The sequence below is a fragment of the Podarcis liolepis genome (genome assembly GCF_965112155.1).
Source record: "Podarcis liolepis genome assembly, chromosome: 14".
Taxonomy (NCBI): Eukaryota; Metazoa; Chordata; class Lepidosauria; order Squamata; family Lacertidae; genus Podarcis; species Podarcis liolepis.
In genome coordinates, this window is record NC_139569.1 from 24,377,387 (window position 1) to 24,396,990 (window position 19,604).

General features: G+C 46.2%; 1 protein-coding gene across 6 annotated transcripts in view; it reads left to right on the top strand.

Annotated features, from left to right (window-relative positions):
• TRAF7 (TNF receptor associated factor 7) overlaps positions 1 to 19,604 on the top strand; it is a 34,281-nt gene that overhangs the window by 12,487 nt on the left and 2,190 nt on the right. For 5 of the 6 annotated variants that reach the window (XM_083473979.1, XM_083473980.1, XM_083473983.1 and 2 more), the window contains 16 exons: positions 467 to 558; positions 5,359 to 5,475; positions 6,505 to 6,597; positions 7,614 to 7,647; positions 9,558 to 9,741; positions 10,806 to 10,940; positions 11,834 to 12,051; positions 12,772 to 12,845; positions 13,442 to 13,490; positions 14,161 to 14,288; positions 15,789 to 15,871; positions 16,715 to 16,754; positions 16,900 to 17,016; positions 18,337 to 18,459; positions 18,586 to 18,705; positions 18,937 to 19,068. In XM_083473979.1, the coding sequence (XP_083330105.1) occupies positions 467 to 558; positions 5,359 to 5,475; positions 6,505 to 6,597; positions 7,614 to 7,647; positions 9,558 to 9,741; positions 10,806 to 10,940; positions 11,834 to 12,051; positions 12,772 to 12,845; positions 13,442 to 13,490; positions 14,161 to 14,288; positions 15,789 to 15,871; positions 16,715 to 16,754; positions 16,900 to 17,016; positions 18,337 to 18,459; positions 18,586 to 18,705; positions 18,937 to 19,068 (1,739 nt within the window). Of the gene's footprint in view, positions 1 to 466; positions 559 to 3,862; positions 4,349 to 5,358; positions 5,476 to 6,504; positions 6,598 to 7,613; positions 7,648 to 9,557; positions 9,742 to 10,805; positions 10,941 to 11,833; positions 12,052 to 12,771; positions 12,846 to 13,441; positions 13,491 to 14,160; positions 14,289 to 15,788; positions 15,872 to 16,714; positions 16,755 to 16,899; positions 17,017 to 18,336; positions 18,460 to 18,585; positions 18,706 to 18,936; positions 19,069 to 19,604 lie in introns of those variants that run through there. The other variant, XM_083473984.1, reaches the window with a different exon arrangement.

Sequence of the window (19,604 nt, forward strand, 5' to 3'; positions counted from 1 at the left end):
TGCTGCCCCGGGCGCCCAAGCAGCTAGCTACGTCATTGTGTGTGCCGATCGCAGTTGTAGCAAGCTAAAGAAACCTTTCATAGGCGGAGCCAATTGAGAGCACCAGTTGGGAGTGCTTAATAAATACACATACCATGTGTGGCTGTAATGCCAACAGCCGCTAAGAGTAGGAGCATTCATCTTCAACTGTTTTTGAGTTTGCAGAGTTAAAAGCCTATGGAGGGGAATTGGAAGCTCTTGTTCCTTTTTGTTCTCTTTTTCTTTTATGTGTGTGGTTGGGGGAGTGCTATTTTTCCCCCAGAGCTGCTTCATTGGGAAATTGATCTATGGGTAGATTATAGAGCAGCCTTTGCCAATCCAGCTGGGGTGGAAGGCAGCAGGTTGGTGAAGGCTCTTCTAGAGACATCTGATCTGGTGTATAGAAGTTGCAGAATGTCTCAGATGCCTGTCCTGGTTCTTCTTTTAGCGGACGGGAGTAGTACATTCAAACAGCATCGCCGGACACCCTCCTCTTCCAGCACGCTCACCTATTCCCCTCGTGACGAAGACGATGGCATGGTACGTTCTTTGGCATGAAGTGTCACTTGCAGCTGGGAGAGGAATGGGGTTAGTGCTGTGGGAGGTGGCTTTGCCAAGCTGCTATCATGGACTCTGCAGTTCCCATACTTATGTTTTCAAGTCCCAGTTTCTGGTTGCCTGCTTTTGTTCCCTTCACTTCAACACCACTAGAAGGTGCTCCTCTGCACATCAATTCTGTGCTGTGTGAAATGGAATGTAGGTACATAAGCACGACACTGTGATCCATTGGATTGTGCCACCCACAGACCTCCCAACTGTGTTCATGTCTGTCTGCTTCCATGGACCTTGACCAGGAGGCTTCCATCGTAGGGAATGTATTTGCAGCTGTCAGGGTGCAGACCTCGCCTGTGCTGTTATGGTTTCTTACCTGCAGTTTTCCAACAAATACATGTCTGCTGACAGGCTTCGGACTATGGTCTCAGCCTAGCCTACTTCACAGGGCTGCTGGAAGAATAAATGAGAGTAGATGGCTTCAGCCAGACATTGGTTGTGTAGTGCAGAGCAATGTGTTAAGTATTCTCATGTGTGTACACACATAGAGTGCACACTTAGGCTTGCCCGGTCACAATGCTGCAGTAACAGTAGAAGCCACAAGCCCCGCACCCCCCAAAAAATCAAGCTGTAGGCCTAGCATCCCTCCAGATTGGATTGCTGAAACATGAAGCTGCCCTTTGTCTGGAAATGTCAATTGGTGTGAAAAGCTGCTGCTGTCTGGGGTGTGGTGGTTTGAATACTTTACCTTAGTGTTCCATCAGCACTGGTTATCTCTTCATTTCTGGGCCAAGTTTAAGGTGTTGCTTCTTACCATTGTGCTGACAGCTGGCTTTTCTTCTTCTGTTGTGCCCTTTCCTGCTGCTTCCACCCCAACCTCTCATTTATATGGATATGTGCTTTGCAGATTTGTGTAGCCGTTTCCATTTTTATTTTGATGTAGACAGGACCTAATCTGATTTTAGGCATTGTATGTCACTCTGGTTTCTGTTGAAGAAGCATGGGGTTTGAAATCCTTTACATTAAACAATAATTCCCATCAGTGCTCTATATATTGAACCACTGTATCATAGAGGCACTGTGGGCCGAGCATCCCTGCTTCAAATCTTTCATCAGCCCAGCAAGATCGCTTGGTAATCATCAGCCAAGTGCTGTGGCTGTGACTGTCTCATTTTCCATCTGCAATAACTATTGTGATGGCTACTGGCTTGCTATACTTATTTTAAGGCATTTATATTCCACCCTTCATAATATTTGTCCCAAGGCTATTTATGCTGCACTTAAAAACACACACCAAACACAACAATATACTAGGCACTGGCTGAATTAAAATCAATAAACAAGTAACACACTTAAATAGCCCTTAAAACCATAGAGAGAGAGAGCAGAGCTTAAAATACAGCTTCTTTCCAGTGTTAAAAGTACAAACCATTGAAAACATCTTCCCCAACAGCCTGAAAGTTAACATGGTGTATCTTAGGTGGGTCCCCGTGAGTAAGTGAGTTCCATAATCAGGATGCCCTGTATGAGAAAGCCCACCCCTTTGTGGCCACCCACTTGACCTCATGAGAAGGCTCTCATGGAAAGATCTCGAGGTTTGGGCCGGGTTAGTATGGGAAGAGGTAGCCCTTTTATGCTACCTGGTAGTATGAATTTCAGTGTATAAATCTGTTTCATTTTGTTTAAATTACAGTGTATTCCACATCCATCAATCAGGGTGGTTTTATGGTCAAATATTAACATATATAATAACAACTAATAAAAATAAACTAATAGCAATTTTCTTAAAGCAGCATAAAAGTAATAGATGGATCAACAAAAGCTAAGTGCCCAGGAAAATGACAAAGTCTTGGCTGCATGATGTAAAGAAACTGGAGAGGGTGTCTGGGGAGAGCGTTACAAAGCCAAGGCATCACCCCTGAAAAGACCCTTTCTCTTGCAGCCACCCACCCTACTTCAGATCAGCCTTCCCTGGCCAGCTGCCCTCCATATGTTTTAGATTTTAACTCCCATCAGCCCCAGCCAGCATGACCAGTGGTCAGGAATGATGGAAGCAGTACCCAAAATATCTGGGGGTGCCAGGCTGGGAAAGGCTTCAGACAGCAGGCGAACCCAGAGACTGGCCTCTGGAGATGGTCTCCTAAATACAGGCAGGCACATAACCGGAGACAGGCAAGTCTTTTGGTACCCTGGTCTCAAGCCATGGAGGGATTTAAAGATCAAGGCTATCACTTTGAATTGGGCCTAACAATGGAACAGGAGCCCGGAGCAGTTTCCAAAGCGTGGGCAGCATTTCCCCCAAAGGCCTCCTGAAAAATATTTGTTTCACCAGGCGCTTTGGGAGAATCTAAATCAATTCAGTGTTGGTCAAGTGTTCTGTATTTTATGGTTGTTGTTTTTTTATGTGATGGTGTCTTATATGTGTGCCTGTAAATAAAAATAGAGTAATGGAAAAAATTTTATTATTGTAATAACCTGCAGCTTTATAAGAGTATATATTTAAAGTAGATGAATAAGTGAGCAAATTAAGTTAATTTGGATATGCAGAAGATATTAAAAAATAAATTTAAGGAACTGCAGAAAGAGGGGGAAGGAAGTCAGGTTTTGAAATGTTAAAATGATTGTAAATTTAGTGAAATGTATAAACCTGAAAAGCATAAACATTTTTTAAAAAAGAGTAATGACTGGTTCCAGTTAGCAGAGTTCAGGCATTTTTCTGAACTGCATATTCCCAATCTTCAGCAGAATAACCTGAAGGTTACCAGAGCATTACTGCTAAGTAATAAGTGTTTGTTGATGAAACAGTCATAAGAGTTGTGCACTGACTTGTGATATCCGTCTTACTCATGGGCTGGATTTCCTTTTGAGGCTTGTATAATACAACCTGCTGGTTGCCTAGTCTGAGAAGTATTAGGGAAGGTTTCTAACTTGGTGACAGAATGTCTGCTTGCATGCAGAAGGTCCCAGGTTCAATTTCCATCATTTCTAGGTAGGGCTGGGAATTCCCCCCCCCCCCCGCCTGAAACTCTGGAGAACTGCTGCCAGTCTGTGTAAACAACACTAGGTCAGCAAGACCACAATGGTTTGATTTCTGGGGAAGACCCATGGCTCAGCAGTAGAACACCTGCTTTGCATGCAGAAGGTGGTAGGATCAATCCCCGATGGCATCTCTAGATAGGGCTAGGAAAGACTGCCAATCAGTGTAGGCAACGCTGACTAGATGGACCAGTTGATTCAACTCGCTCTAAAGCAGCTACCTGTGTTTATTCTATTTGGATTTTCTGTAGTCACACTTGGCTTTTAACCATTGCCATTTAACTGCCAAATCAGTTCAAATGAAAGTGTCTTCGGAAACCCCCAAAGCAACCAACCCAGCCCTCCTACTCAAGAGATCCTTTCTGGTGCTGCTTTGAGGAATGCTGTGTTAGAAATCTGAGGGGCGTGTGGTTCCACTGGCAGAACATCCCTTCCTGAGCCAGTCCCAGAAAGCTTGCAGCCAGGACGAGCCTGGCGATTGGTGGGCTTTCTGCCCAGCTGGCTCTCCCGCCAAACAGGAAAGCCACAAAGCAGAACCCGGACTGAATTGAATAGGAGGAAGTCTCCAACCATCTACGCAAAGAAATTTGGCAGAAGTGAAAGAGGCAGCCTAACAAGTGCTCTTAGGAACAGCAGCACCCATGAGAGAAGCATGTTACCCTTTGGGTAAAGGATCCTAGCCGGGAACTGGCGCTTCTGGAAGGAAGCCCAGTCAAGCACCCAGAAGTTCCATGCCAGGAAGGTGAGCCGATACGCAGAAACATCAAATATTGAGACAGAAGTAGGCACTTTCCAGGAGCTGTTTCACACTTGTCTGAGGTTTGTCTAGCTTGAGTTTGCAGCTTAACATTTCTTTTGAAAGAAGCAGGTTTTCTGCAAGTCATTTAGCTTGCATAAAATGAAAATGAGATGATTTACAGAGGGCAGGAGTATGTATATGTATTTTCGGGTGAGGTATTTAAAAGAAACAGCTCTGCAGACTAAATAAAATCTGTTCTGTCTCCTCCTGCCTTTGCCTCATTGCTGAGGCCCAAATTCACCCAGATATCACTAAATTTTAAGTAGCTGCAGGGTTTTTATTGTTCCTCCTAAAATGTGAACAACTTGTAGTTGTTACAAAAATGGTGCTGTAGGGTTCCTTCTGTTCGCTTAGAGCATTAATTGGCATTCTGCAGAGCATCTTTTACTACCAGAATTAGAGGAACCACCCTTTGAAATGGAAGCTCAGTTTCAGTTCAGCACAAGATATGTGGATTTTGCAGAAAAGCCACAAAAATCCAGCTTCCTGCAAATCTTGGTTTTGGAGTAGAGATGAGACCTTTGAAAAAGGCAGTTGCTGAGCCCTTTATGATTGCTTGAAAATCTTCTGCAATACCTGGTGAAATCTGAGGAGGCAGAAAATATTTGCAGTGTCTAGAAGATGCTGACCTTCCCTGTGAACAATGGAAGCAGAATAAATTTGCTGCATAGTAAAAAATGCAGAATAGAATGCAAAAACAAGAGAGATGCAGGCTTGCTTAATTTCCATAACTTAGAAAGGTTGCAGAATCCAGCTTTGATTGGCATAGAATGTTGATATGAATTTAGTCCAAAGAACACACAGCCCTCGCTTATGTGTGTAAGCAAGAGTTTTCTGGGATCTCTCACAGTGCCCAAACCCCAGACCAACTGCTAAGCATGGCAGAGCCCTGCTCCGTGTTTTGTCACATGTGACTCTAAATTGCTGTCCTTTTTTTCTCTCTCTCTCTGCAGCCACCAATCAGCACTCCACGCCGGTCTGACTCTGCCATCTCCATCCGCTCGTTGCATTCAGAGTCCAACATGTCCCTGCGCTCAACTTTCTCTCTCCATGAGGAAGAGGAAGAGCCAGTAGGTATTTGGGGGTTGTTGTTGTTGTTGGTGGTGAGAGTTTTCCATAAAAATATGCAGAGGAAAGAGCCCACGGGCTTTTATAAACTGCCAAATAGAGGAAAGGCGTGTAATGTGGCAGCCATGACCCAAGTAATTGGTGGCCAAGGAAGATAAATAGCAGTGCTGTGTACATTTATCAGGTGATTGGTAACTGAAGCAAGGTTGGTTAGCCTGCTTCCAGCTCAACCTACGAAATGCAAATCTCTACCACAGCCTTGCTGCAGGAAGAGTTTTCCTAAGATCCGGACTTTGGACCTGTATAGAGTTCAGAACTGTGACCATGCTGTAAAAATTATTCACACACAAAAATGCACAAACCAGATCCGGGACCTTTGTAATATCTTAATTGCATTTTAACCCGTTTATCTCTTGTTGGCTGTAGTCACAAGCAGCAAAAGGTTTGTTTAGATGTGCAAATGTAAACCTTTAGTCCTATTTTCAGGTTGATTTAAACTAGTGGTTCCCAAAGGGGGTGATACCACCCCTTTGGGGGTGGGAGTGCTAATGGGATTAACTAGGGGGCACTAAGGGATGCAGGGGGCGGTTCTAGAGGTATAAATGCTGGTATTGGAAAGCTGGTATTACTGGAGGAAGTTAATTTTGTTGAATTATATAAGCTAAATAGTCCTGATGGGATTTTGAATAAATGTGCAATTAATTGTTACAGCTTTGAATTTTATTGTGTTTCTGTCTTTAATGGGCTGTGCAAACCGCTGTTCTGAAAAATGCTTTTAATAGGGTAGAGTAGGGGGCCCTGTGGATGAGTTTGTGCAATCAAGGGGCTCATGGCCTGAAAAGGTTTGGGAAGCACTAATTTAAACCCTTTGCAAAGCCTGACCTTGGATTTAGTTTTCTGCTTGCTGATTGTTCTTGGCTCTTGCACTCTGCAACCTCACCACTTGTACTACGGAAGGTTGCTGAATCTGAACAAAAAGGGTGAAAGCTTCCCTTGTTTACCTTTGTTTTCTGGTTGTTCTCCCTGCTCAGGAGCCGCTGGTGTTTGCTGAGCAGCCCTCAGTGAAGCTCTGCTGCCAGCTGTGTTGCAGTGTGTTTAAAGATCCAGTAATCACGACCTGTGGGGTAAGCACAGGAACCAGGCTGCAGTTTGAGCTGCACAGAAGAAGAATACATTTTTTAAAAAAAGCTACAAATGCTAGGAATCCTTTTCTTCCTCCCCCCACCCACGACCAATAAATAATGACTTCTCTTAAGAGAACAGATTTATAGCGATGGAGAGGAAGAGGAAAATTGTCACCTTTTCCAGCCTGGAATGTTATTGTCTCACGAGTGATGAAAATCATTTTAAAAACACTAGCATGTTGTAGCTTTGTTGCTTTACACATATTTCACGTTGTACAATTATGTTGAGTTTTTGCATATTTAGTCTCGCCAGCTTTTTTCTTTCCAATTTATTTGTTTATAAAAAAATATTTGTATACTGCTGCATCATTAAAAAATATGAAAGTGGTTTCCACTTTGAAAAGTGGTTTGCACAATGAAAATAGAAAAAACCATAATATAAAACCATTTTAAAAGTTAAAACTGGCATCAGCCGTTGTAGAAGGATATATTCTTAATTGCCTGCATAGCCTTTGCAGAAGTAGAAAAGGTTTCAGCTGGCACAGAAGGTGCCTTTTGGATCTTTATTGGTAGAAAGTTCCACAGGACTGGGCCACTAAATGACACTATTAAGGCTCAGTTTCTTGGTTGAACCTTTTTAAAACAACAACAACCCTGTGTTGTGTTACAGGCAGATAGCAAGTATATAGCTTTTTAAAAAGAAAAAAGAAAGGTGGGCTGATAGCTGGCAATTGAGGGATTGGGGATCAAGTGTCTGTCAGCAGAACCTTGTTACCTCAAGGAAGATGACTCAAGCATTACCCGCCTTTCTAGCTTTGTGGAATATCCATATTTTGAAAATCCTGCCTGCAATCCTGGAGCGCCACTGCCAGTATGTATAGACAATTCTGAGCTAGGCGGACCCAAAGGTCTGACTCAGATCTTAAGGCAACTTCCTGTGCTCTTGGGACTAGATAGAGATTTTGGCTGATCTGGAAAAGTGATTCTTAATGGTCATGCACTCTCTTTCTTCACAGCACACATTTTGCAGAAGATGTGCCTTAACCTCTGGTAAGTGCTCAAAGACATTATTTGGCAACATTCTCAACTGTCTTTTCAGCAGGGGCGGGGGGGGGGGATGTGTGTTTCTTCCTCTTTTGCTTTCTTCTGAGAAATGCAACTTGTGCTTGTATGTCTGCAGCTCTCTTCACCCCTCTGAGAATTCTGTGCCTCCCCTAAAACGCAAGTGGTCTGGTCCTGCTTTGCTGATAGATTGTCCTGTTAGCTCTCATTGAAAAGTAGCTTCTTGATTTCATCAGAGCCCCGGAGCTGGTGCTGGGCCACTAGGCTCCAGTCAGTCTTATGCTTTTTTTTGCCTTTTTTTTTAAGGGTTTATGGAAGAAGAAAACCCCTGTCAAAGATGCATAACCAACCATTATTTGCTGATGCTCTATTGATGTTGTTAATTATATTTTAATGAATATTTATGGGTTGATTTTATTGCATTTTGTTTGTTACTTGATATCCTTAATGAAAGTGTTGGTTATAAATATTTCCGTAAATAAGCAGAATCAACCAGCTCTTATACAGTCAAACCTCGGAACTCGAACGTAATCCATTCCGGAAGACCGTTCGACTTCCAAAACATCGACTTCCGAGGCGTGGCTTCCAATTGGTTGCAAGAGCTTCTTGCACTCAAGCGGAAGCCACGTCGGACGTTTGAGTTGTGAGGAACGTTCGAAAACTGGAACACTTACTTCCAGATTTTTTGGCATTCAGGAACTGAAACGTTCAGCAATGGAGCCGTTCGAATTCCGAGGTTTGACTGCATACTGAAAAATTGCAAGGCACAAGCAGTCTGCCTGTGTGGTTGCAGTTCTGCATCTCTGATCAACTCTCCTCTCTCTTGCCTAGCTGAGAGCTTTGTAGTGGCTGTTTGTGAATCTACTTAAAGAACACAGACCACTGGTCTCTGCAACCGCTTGTGATTTGTATTTTGTTTTTTTTTTAATGAGCTGCAGAAATCCCCAATGCAAAACAGCTCGGTCTCCCTCCCGCTGAACAACTCAAAATCCAGCAAGTAATCAGGGCTGCTCTGAACAACACTGAAATGTGTAACTAATCCACTGAAAGGAGATGAACTCTGCTGCCACTGTTATAACAATTATTATTGTCATCGCATTCTCCATTACCAAAATGCCCATCTTCATGGTGGGTGTGCATGCGCCTTACTGCTGCCGGGCTGGGCAGGTTTCTCCTGCTTAGCAACCATTTCCCCATGTGCAGTGTTGTACCCTTCCTCAATAGGAGCAAATGGCAGTCACTCACCCTTGTTTTAAGATGGTTTTGTTTAGCTCCATCAGTGAACATGGCACTTGTTGCAGATTAGGGAAAAAGCAGGTCCCTACCCCAAGGAGCTTACAGCCACAGTTTTGACAAAAGAGGAAAGGGAGAGACCAGAGTCACGAGATAGATATGCACAGATGCAACTGCACAGGCTCAGGGTTTGCTTTGCTTAATGCTTGACCTGTGTCAGTTACAGTGGTACCTCGGGTTACATACGCTTCAGGTTACATGCGCTTCAGGTTACAGACACCGCTTACCCAGAAATAGTGCTTCAGGTTAAGAACTTTGCTTCAGAATGAGAACAGAAATTGTGCTCCGGCGGCACAGCAGCAGCAGGAGGCCCCATTAGCTAAAGTGGTGCTTCAGGTTAAGAACAGTTTCAGGTTAAGTACGGACCTCCGGAACGAATTAAGTACTTAACCCGAGGTACCACTGTACTTTAATTAAGCATATCTTCGTAACTACTTCTTGTCCAATAATGTGACATCTGGTGAATCCCAGCTTGCTTGTGCAACAGGGTTTCATGTTCTCCATCCTGTCCTGCCCCCCAAGAAAGGTTGGTGACACTCAGGGTGGTGTCTGAACTGACCAATCCTTACATGACGTTGTTGGGGCGTCTGTGTGTTTTCCTGCAGAGAAGTGCCCGGTGGACAACGCCAAACTGACTGTGGTGGTCAACAACATTGCTGTTGCTGAGCAAATTGGGGAGCTCTTCATTCACTGCAAGTACGGCTGCCGGCCCGCTGCAAGTGGCAAGCCTCCTGCCTTCGAGGTGGACCCTCACGGGTGCCCCTTCACCATTAAACTGAGTGCCAGAAAGTAAGTCCATGTGGAAACTTTTCCCCCAAGGAAAACCTCTGCTTTCTAACTTGTTCCCCATATGTTAAGGGGGGTTGTAGGGGTTATGCCTTCATTTTTATGGTGGGTGACCACGTGAACACCATCAGTTCTTCTACTGTGAAGTGGGTATTTTGTGGAGTCTACACCACAGCTTCTTAGATCTCCAGCTGTAGACCTGACCCCGAAAGGCTGGGGAAGGCTGCTTCATAGCCTGTTATACTAGAGCAGGGGTAGCCAATGCAGTGCCCTGGAGAAGTTGTATGACAACTCCCGTCATCCCTGACCATTAGCCATAGTGGCTGAAACTGGTGGGAGTTGTGGTCCAAAACATCTGCAGGATGCTGCATCGGTTGCCTCTGAACTAGAGGATGAACAGTGTCATGGGAGAGCTTGAAAGGGCCCATTACCTTGCTGCACTGCTAGGGGGTGCTGTTTTGCAGGCATCTCAGTTGGTAAGGAACAGAGCAACCTTCGTCAACCTGGTGCCTTCCAGATGTTTTGGATTTGGAATGGCCATAGCTCAGTGGTAGAGTGTCTGCCTTGCAAGCAGAAGGTCCCAAGTTCAATCCCCGGCATCTCCAGGTAGGGTTGGGGGAGCCTACTGCCTGAAATCCTGGAGAGCTGCTGCCAGTCAGTGTAGACGATACTGAGCTAGATGAACCCAATGTTTTGACTCTGTATAAGGCAGCTTCCTGTTACAACTCCCATCACCCCCAGCATTATTTTGCTACACTATCTGGGACAGCTAAGACAGAGTCAGCTTTTGGGGGGTTAGGCTTAGTTTACCCATATGCTCTCTTTCAGATAAACGAAAAGTTACTAAATTTCAGAACCTTCCCTGATCTTTCCAAATGACAAGATCCACACACACTGCCATGTTCTAGCCTATCTTAAAAAAGGGCTACATGAGGAAGTTGCCCCTGGTGCAGTGGCTGGAACGTGTCCCATATTCCAGCCCCCTTTCACTCATGAGAGTAGCTCAGGGACAGATGATTGTTTTCCTCCCGCTTGTTTGCTAATAATGCGCCATCTTCTTCATCCAGGGACCATGAAAGCAGCTGTGATTACAGGCCGGTTCGCTGCCCCAACAACCCCAGCTGCCCGCCACTTCTCAAGATGAACCTGGAAGCGCACCTCAAGGAGTGTGAGCACATCAAGTGCCCCCATTCCAAATATGGGTAAGCAGAGGGGCAGAATCCTGAAGATTTAAACAGGGACCTGCTTGGAACACCATTTATTCTGTTGTTGTTGTTGTTGTTGTTGTTGTTGTTGTTGTTGTTGTGATGATGATCTTTTGGGTAAGTGGGAAGGTTGTTTTGTTAAGTATGCTATTTGGACAATCACTTTCCAAGTTTTGAAAGTGGTGGTTTTGATTTTGATTCTTACAAAATGTAATTATATAAGCCGCTTTGGGGCTGTTCCTTTGTAAAATGACTCATGAATGATGACGACAACAACAATGCTAATGCCGAAGATCAATCCTCAAGCTCTTCCCCATAATGCATTGCTGAGCCCCCATAATGCTCAACTCCATCCTTCCCCAGCCTGGTTCCCTGCAGATGTTTTGGCCCTCAACTCTCATCGGTCCCATCCGGGATGCAGTCCAAAACATCTAGAGGACCACTAGGGTGGTGAAGGCCACTATAACTACTCCTTTCCTTTAGATCAGAGGTCAGGAACCTCGGGCCTAGCGGCTGAATGCAACCCTGGGGGCCTTTCTCTAGCTGGTAATTGGTACCCCCCCCCAGGCAGTGCCCATCAATGCTCTCTCTCTTCACCTTCCTCAAGTGTCTTTGCCTGCCAGGAATGTGTCTTTGAATTGTGTTAATGCCTCTTGCTTGTTTGGATGGAAAGGTGTGTGTGAGTCATTGAAGAAACCTCTGACTTTTGCATGGTTGGAATGGAGCCTACATATAAGGGTAGTAAGTAGCCCATTCACTTTTGTTCTGCTCACTTGTTGCTTTTGGCTCTGCTCACCACCAGCATGTGACCTGCCACCTCCCAATGGTTGCTTTCGGCAGGGGAAATGCAGCCCTCAGGCTGAAAGAAGTCCCTCCATCCCTGCTCCTAGGTGTACATTCATAGGAAACCAAGACACATACGAGACCCACTTGGAAATGTGCAAGTTTGAGGGCCTGAAGGAGTTCCTCCAGCAGACAGACGATCGCTTCCACGAGATGCAGGTGGCCATGGCACAGAAGGATCAGGAGATTGCTTTTCTGCGCTCCATGCTGGGCAAGCTCTCGGAGAAGATCGACCAGCTGGAGAAGAACCTGGAGCTGAAGTTTGGTAGGTTCCCCGTCTGATGTGGTGGAGGGAGTTGAGAGAAGCTTTGGGAGGGCATGAGCCAAATCTTCAAATGACCAAGAATGCCACTAGGCAGCCCTGAAGATTAGGGCTCTCTTTTTAAGAGGATTGTCACCTCAAAAAGGTGTTTGGGACTTTTCAGTTTAGAGAAAAGACAAGTAAGACATGACGGAAGTTTGTAAAATTATGCACGGCATGGAGAAAGTAGATAGAGGAAAGTTTTTATTTCTCATAACACTAGAATTTGTTGGCATCCAATTAACCCAAATGTTGGATGCTTCAGGATAGAAAAAAAAGTTCTTCACGCAGCACATAGTTAAAACTATGGAACTCGCTCCTATTGGAGGCAGTGGTGGCTTTAAAATAGGATTATGTAAATTCATGGAGGAGAAGACTACCAATGGCTACTAGCCACAATGCCTGTGATCTGGCTCCATGACCAGAGGCATTATGCTTCTGAATGCTAGTTGCTGGAAGCTGCAGGAGGGATGAGTCCCCTTGCGCTCAGGTCCTCCTTGAGGGTTTCCCATAGGCACCTGGTTCAGTATAATATTTATGACCAGTAGGGCTTAAAGGGACTGGGATTATGGGGTTGGGGTAGCCTATACAGTTGGAAATATCAAGCAAAAATTTAATACACTTACACCTGAATTTGCTTTTAGAAATTACAAGCTCTTTTCTCCCAATTTTGTCACTCTTTAGATGTCCTGGACGAGAACCAGAGCAAGCTGAGTGAGGACCTGATGGAGTTCCGGAGAGACGCTTCCATGCTGAACGTGAGCACTGCTGCTTGTAATGCAGGGTCTCCGAGCTCAGAGTGCCCCTTTGGCACAGAGGCAGAGCAACCTCATGCAGTTCTGCCTCCTGTCTGGATCTGAAGAGGGAGGTGGGGAGCTCTGTGGGCTTGCCTCTGCCCCCCTGGGGTTCTCAGAGTGGCTGTTGAAGGCAGAGCAAAGTGACATTCCTCCAGCTGATGCAGCTTGTGTCTGCATCTTGGGCTTTGAGCTTTGAGCACCTCTGGTGCACTGAGACAAAACAAGATCCTGTTCCCTTCCCTTCAGGTTGATTGTTAGTTGCACGGGTTTATTTTCTGGCTCCCTCCCCAACTCCAACAACACCCTCCCCTGCTCTGTTTGAGACATAGGATGAAGTTTGGAAGAACCCTGTACCCCTTGGGGGAATGTGAGTCCTAGCAATGACAAATTTTTGATGGTCCGTAAGGCCAGCTAAAGTTTGTCAACCTCAAATGTATCATCTTGCTATCTTACCTTTGGATGGCCTCACCCCTTGAGAGAGATGGCTTCCCATACATTTCCTCTCTCATGTGATTATGGCTGCTCTGGTCCTAACCTGCCTTAACTTGCTGTTTTAGGATGAGCTGTCCCACATCAATGCCCGGCTGAACATGGGAATCTTGGGCTGTGAGTACCCTGTTCTTTCTCTCCCCAAGCACTGGCAGAATTTCTTTGTTTCTGGATTTTGAGGTTTTTCGTTGGTTGGTTGGTTTGCTCGCTTGATTCCAAACTGTGCAGATGCCCTGAGAACCGCCTCCCATTGAATGAGGGCAAGGATAGGTTGCAAATGCAAGGACATATTAGTAGGTCTAATTGGACCATTTTAGATTATGGTAAGTAATCTAGTAAGATTATGCCAGGCTTCCAATTTTACAAAAGTTTTCCAGGGAGGCTTAAGAAATGGAGCAAAACCTCAGGCTTACGGTGGAGCAGTTTGAACAAACACTGGTTGTCCATATGCAACCATACACTAGCTTTAAAGAAGACCAAAGGAGACACAATATTTGGTTTCCACTGAAGCAATAGTTGTATGTTCATAGTGCAACAGTCATTGTTATAAGAGGGCTGCTGGGCGGGATAGACCCACCATGGTCTGATCCTGCAGCCCTGTTCTTATGTAGGAATAGCTTCTCAGCACCCTCCCCAAAAAGCAGTTCAGGGGGTTCTGCCTATAGAAAGCAGTGGCAGTGTAACTAGCTTCAGGTGTGTAAGTCAGTGCTTCCTAAGAGGACATTGATCCTTGGCAGGGGTCCTGCTCTCATGCTGTTGGTATTGCCTTCTTCCTCTCCCTCTGCAGCATACGACCCCCAGCAGATCTTCAAGTGCAAAGGCACTTTTGTTGGTCACCAGGGCCCTGTCTGGTGCCTGTGCGTCTACTCCATAGGGGACTTGCTCTTCAGCGGCTCTTCAGACAAGACGATTAAGGTAAGAGCTGCTTGTTTCTGAGCCTGCACTGAAGCCACAAGGAACCTCCAGTCTGCAAGGTTGAGGCAGTCTCAGTGGGTTGTTTTTTTTAAAAAAAGTTTTCATGTTGCTATTCCTCAAGTGGTCATTTGCAACAAGCTATAGAACTAAGGAACTGAGCACCCCCTTTGTTTATGAGGAGCAGGCAAAAGACTGAAAACTGAAGTAACCATTAATATTACAGTGGTACCTCAGTTTAAGAACAGCCCTGTTTACGAACTATTCGGTTTACAAACTCCGCAAAACCGGAAGTAGTGTCCCGGTTTGCAAACTTTACCTCGGTCTAAGAATGGAATCTGAATGGTGGAAGGGCACCGGCAGCTGGAGGCCTCATTAGGGAAAGCGTGCCTCGGTTTAAGAACGGTTTCAGTTTAAGAATGGACTTCCGGAACAGATTAAGTTCATAAACCAAGGTATCTCTGTAAAGTAAACAGATGAAAATTATTCTGTATTCTGAAAATTGTTACTCCTCCTCCAGTCCTCCACAGTGCCATGCAGACATATAACACTTGTTTCTATTAAAAGAGCTGAGAAAAAGAGGGGTTGGGGTGGGGAACTAATATTCATTGAATACTACATGACTTTAATCAGCCTCATTTTCTCAGTTTCCGCTTCATATTTGTCATAAACTACTAAAAATGGAAAGTTTGCCTGACTTTGAAACAAGCTTCCAAGTGTGGAGTCCTGGCTCTTAGGAGGGGGAAAGGATACTGCAGGTCTCTAGTCACCCATGTCATTTTAACAAGGTACAGCAGGGGTCAGTAAACATTTTCAGCAGGGGGCCGGTCCACTGCCCCTCAGACCTTGTGGGGGGTCGGACTATATTTTGAAAAAAGAAGAAAAGAACAAATTCCTATGCCCCACAAATAACCCAGAGATGCATTTTAAATAAAAGGACACATTCTACTCATGTAAAAACACACTGATTCCCAGACCACCTGTGGGCCGGATTTAGAAGGCGATTGGACCAGATCTGGCCCCCCCCGGGCCTTAGTTTGCCTACCCACGGGGTACATGTTTAGATCCAAGCAAGGACTTGGAAGGGAGGGTTGAGCACTTCTCAGAGCAGCTATGTGCTATAATCCTCTCCTTCTGGAATTACTTCTCAGTGGAAGTGCACTTGCACAGCCTTCTGAGTGTGAACCAAGGAAGGGCATGACAACAAAACCACCCATTTCTTCTGCCCTGCCCTTGGGCTCCCTGCTCCCTGCCAAATATCTGTCACAGTGAGAACTGCTAGGGATTGCATTTCTCTGTTTCTGGCTCCCTAGGAAAACCTGCCTATTCACTGACTTTCCTGGACTGGCTTATCTTGGCCTGAAAGTCGGGAAAGCAGGTGCTCAGATGACAGGCAACCTGCTTCCTGCCTTCCCAGCTGTGGCATATCGGCTGACTTCCTGCCCTGGTTCCTGGTTGCTCTGGAGCCCAGTCACATGACTCCCCCCTTCTGTTTCCTGTTAGGTGTGGGATACCTGTACCACATACAAGTGCCAAAAAACCTTGGAAGGCCACGATGGGATAGTCCTGGCTCTCTGCATCCAGGGGTGAGTCAGAGCGGCCACCCTTTCTTTTCTGTGGCTGCTTGTGCGCTGAATCCAAATAGGAGTTGTTCTCAAACCCAATATTTTCCTGATTGCAAAGAGGTTTTACAAGTGCTCTCGTAACATGGCATTTGCTGCTGCTCCAGTTATTTGGTTGGGCAAACTGAGCGTCTAGTGGTAACCCTGGAGATTTGCTTCAGGCAAATCCATCTCCCTTTATTCAGGGCTGTGTAGTTTAAAATTCTCCAAGAAAGATTGAATTCTGTATGAATTGTGCCAATAGAGCCACATTGCACATTTTTTGTTACTTTCCATAATTATGGTTTTCCTATTGGGGGCGGGGGGGGGCGTGTTCATAAGCTATGCAGGGCAGCTCCAAACCCTGATCTCTGGAAATCCTCATCATTCCCTCTCTCACTTCTGAGGCTTCAGCAACCACTTACCTGCATCTTTTCACAGCCATGAGTGCTAGAAAGGTGCATATTTTTTATTATGAAAGTTAAGCTTTTCTGGACGATAAAATTTCCAGCTGATCTTTTGCATTGGGCATTTTATTCTGTGCTTGAGGGGAATCCCATGCCTCTTAGCATAGTCTTGCCAATAACATCATCAAAGTTAGCAGTCCACAAGATTTTACAGACTTGCCTACCCACACTTGCCTACATCAGTCACATCACTAGCAGCCTGAAGATAACAAACAGCTCTCTGTCTCTCTTGAGCAAACCTCCTCTGCCTGATTGCTTGGAAGTGCTCATCACAAGCACCCAGGCCAAACCAGCTGTGCTTTCTCTTCTTCGGACGGTTGTCTTAGCACGCCCTGAAGGTCTTTGTTTCTCTTTTGCCCAGGAATAAGCTGTACAGTGGCTCTGCTGACTGCACCATCATTGTAAGTATCCAAGTCTGGGAAGGGCCTGGCTCTTGCTTTATTGAGGGTGGAGGGGGAGCCTGTGGGAAAAGCTCTTCCTCTCTGTGCTGTGGAGGGCATGGCCAGGAACAGTTTTACATGCCCTGCCTTTTTGTAATCTTTGCAGGTCTGGGATATTCAAACCTTGCAGAAAGTTAACACTATCCGGGCCCATGACAACCCTGTCTGCACGCTGGTCTCGTCACACAACATGCTTTTCAGTGGCTCCCTAAAAGCTATCAAGGTACCATTTAGGATTGGGTCCTCCAGCCAAAGAAGGCCCCCAGACCATCCCTTCTTCTCTCCCCCCTCCTGGCTTCCAGGCCACCTTTCCTCAACCCTCATCCTCCACTTCTCAATTCTGACTTTTTATTTAAAGAAATCTCTCTTCACTGTTGCTGATTCCTCCTCCAGTTACCCCAATCCCTCATCTAGCAGGCTGTACTAATTTCCCTCGCCCCATTCGACTTTACCACTCACAAAACCTGTGGTTGAGCAACAGAGAGATTCCCACTTCTTAGGTATTATAATACATTTACAGTCGTACCTTGGATCTCAAACGGCTTAGTTGCCAAACATTTCGGCTCCCGAATGATCAAAAAACAGAAGTGAGTATTCCAGTTTTCAAACTTCTTTTGGAACCCTAATGTCCGATAAGGCTTCCGCAGCTTCCAATTGGCTGTAGGAGCTTCCTGCAGCCAATCAGAAGCCGCGCTTTGGTTTCCGAATGTTTTGGAAGTCGGAAGGACTTCCGGAATGGATTCCGTTCAACTTCCAAAGTACGATTGTGTATCCCACACTTCTGCTAAGGAGCTAAGAGAGATGTACATGGTTCTCTCCCACCACCCTTTATCCCCACAAAAACCCTGTGAAGTAGGTTGGACTTGAGGGATGGTGACCCGAGGCCATTCTGTGAACTCTCAGTCCCTCTCTTCTTTCTCTCTCTCTCTCTCTCTCTCTCTCTCTCTCTCTCACACACACACACACTCACACACACACACACACACACACACACACACGAGAGAGAGCACTATTTGCAGTGTAACTAGAGCTACTTGCGGGTAAAACCTCAGTGCCTAGGACTTGCCAATCGCATGGTCGGCGGTTCGAATCCCCGCGGTGGGGTGAGCTCCCATCTTTCGGTCCCAGCTCCTGCCCACCTAGCAGTTCAAAAGCACCCTTAAGTGCAAGTAGATAAATAGGTACCGCTTTATAGTGGGAAGGCAAATGGCGTTTCCAAGTGCTGCGCTGGTGCTAGCTCGCCAGAGCAGCTTCGTCACGCTGGCCACATGACCCGGAAGTGTCTCCGGACAGCGCTGGCCCCCGGCCTCTTAAGTGAGATGGGCGCACAACCCTAGAGTCGGACACGACTGGCCCGTACGGGCAGGGGTACCTTTACCTTTTTTAGAGCTATTTGCAGTGTGGTTGGCTTGTGAGATGCTATGCTGTAGCCTGTCCATAGACTGATCTATGGAGATGTGCTGGGAGGGTGGGCAGATGAGCAGAGACTAAAAACCAACCTTCTGCTCAAAGGTACGATTCTGCCTGTCCTTCTGGTCTCCAGGTCTGGGACATCGTGGGCACTGAGCTGAAGCTGAAGAAGGAGCTGACGGGCCTTAACCACTGGGTCCGTGCACTGGTGGCATCCCAGAATCACCTCTACAGTGGCTCCTACCAAACGATCAAGGTATGTGCACTCCCAGATTCCACACCCACCCATCCCATCCCCCCCAATATGCGCATCATTGTCTGCTGCCATTTTTCTTTTCAGCCCAGGCACATCAATCTTCCCTCCCATCTTTTTCTGCCCTAGATCTGGGACATTCGGAACTTGGAGTGTGTACATGTCCTGCAGACGTCGGGTGGGAGCGTCTACTCTATTGCTGTCACCAACCACCACATTGTCTGCGGCACCTATGAGAATCTCATTCACGTAAGGGTGGCGGAGGCTTGGAGTCAGGGGTGCAAAGGTGCTGGGGTTTTGCATTCTACACAGGTGGGTGGTGGGAAACCCACACACACACTCACTATGGCCTCATCCATCCCTTTGTGGTGCTTGGCAAGCCAACACTGGCAGAACGAAAGCTCTGGCACCAGGAGAGCTTTGCTGTGTCCATGCAGGTTTGGAAGGTAATCCTAGGTCCTTGCTTCCTCCCGATTCCAGGTGTGGGACATTGAGTCCAAAGAGCAGGTCCGTACCCTGACGGGACACGTGGGCACCGTGTATGCCCTGGCAGTCATCTCCACGCCAGACCAAACCAAAGTCTTCAGCGCTTCCTATGACCGGTCATTGCGGGTATGTGAGGTGCTGCTAGCTGGGGCAGAGGGTTGTGCTTTGGGAAGGAAACAGAGGCTGGCTATTATTATTATTATTAGTAACATTTGAATAGTGAGGGGAGTGGGTTGATCAGGTTAAACCAGCATTTTTCAAAACTGCCATTCAGGGGTGGAACAGTGGGAGAGGCAGTATGGCTATTGGTGTCCAAGCACCATGTCTCCATGGTATGATTGGCAATAGGGAAATCCCAGCCCTTTCACCAGGGTCACAACAGAGAGATAACTCCTTCTCACAGCACATAGGTAAACTATGGCACTTGTTCCCAGAGGAGGCAGTGATGGCCACAAACCTAGATGGCTTGAAAAGAGCGGTAGACAAATTCATGGCGTATAAGGCTCTTAGCCAGGATGGCTATGCTCTGCCTCCACAATTGGAGGCATCAATGCTTCTGAATAGGGGAGAGGGCTCTTGTGCATGAAACCTGCTTGTGGGTTTACCACAGGTATCTGGTTGGCCACTGCGAGAACAGGATGCTGGACTAGATGGGCCACAGG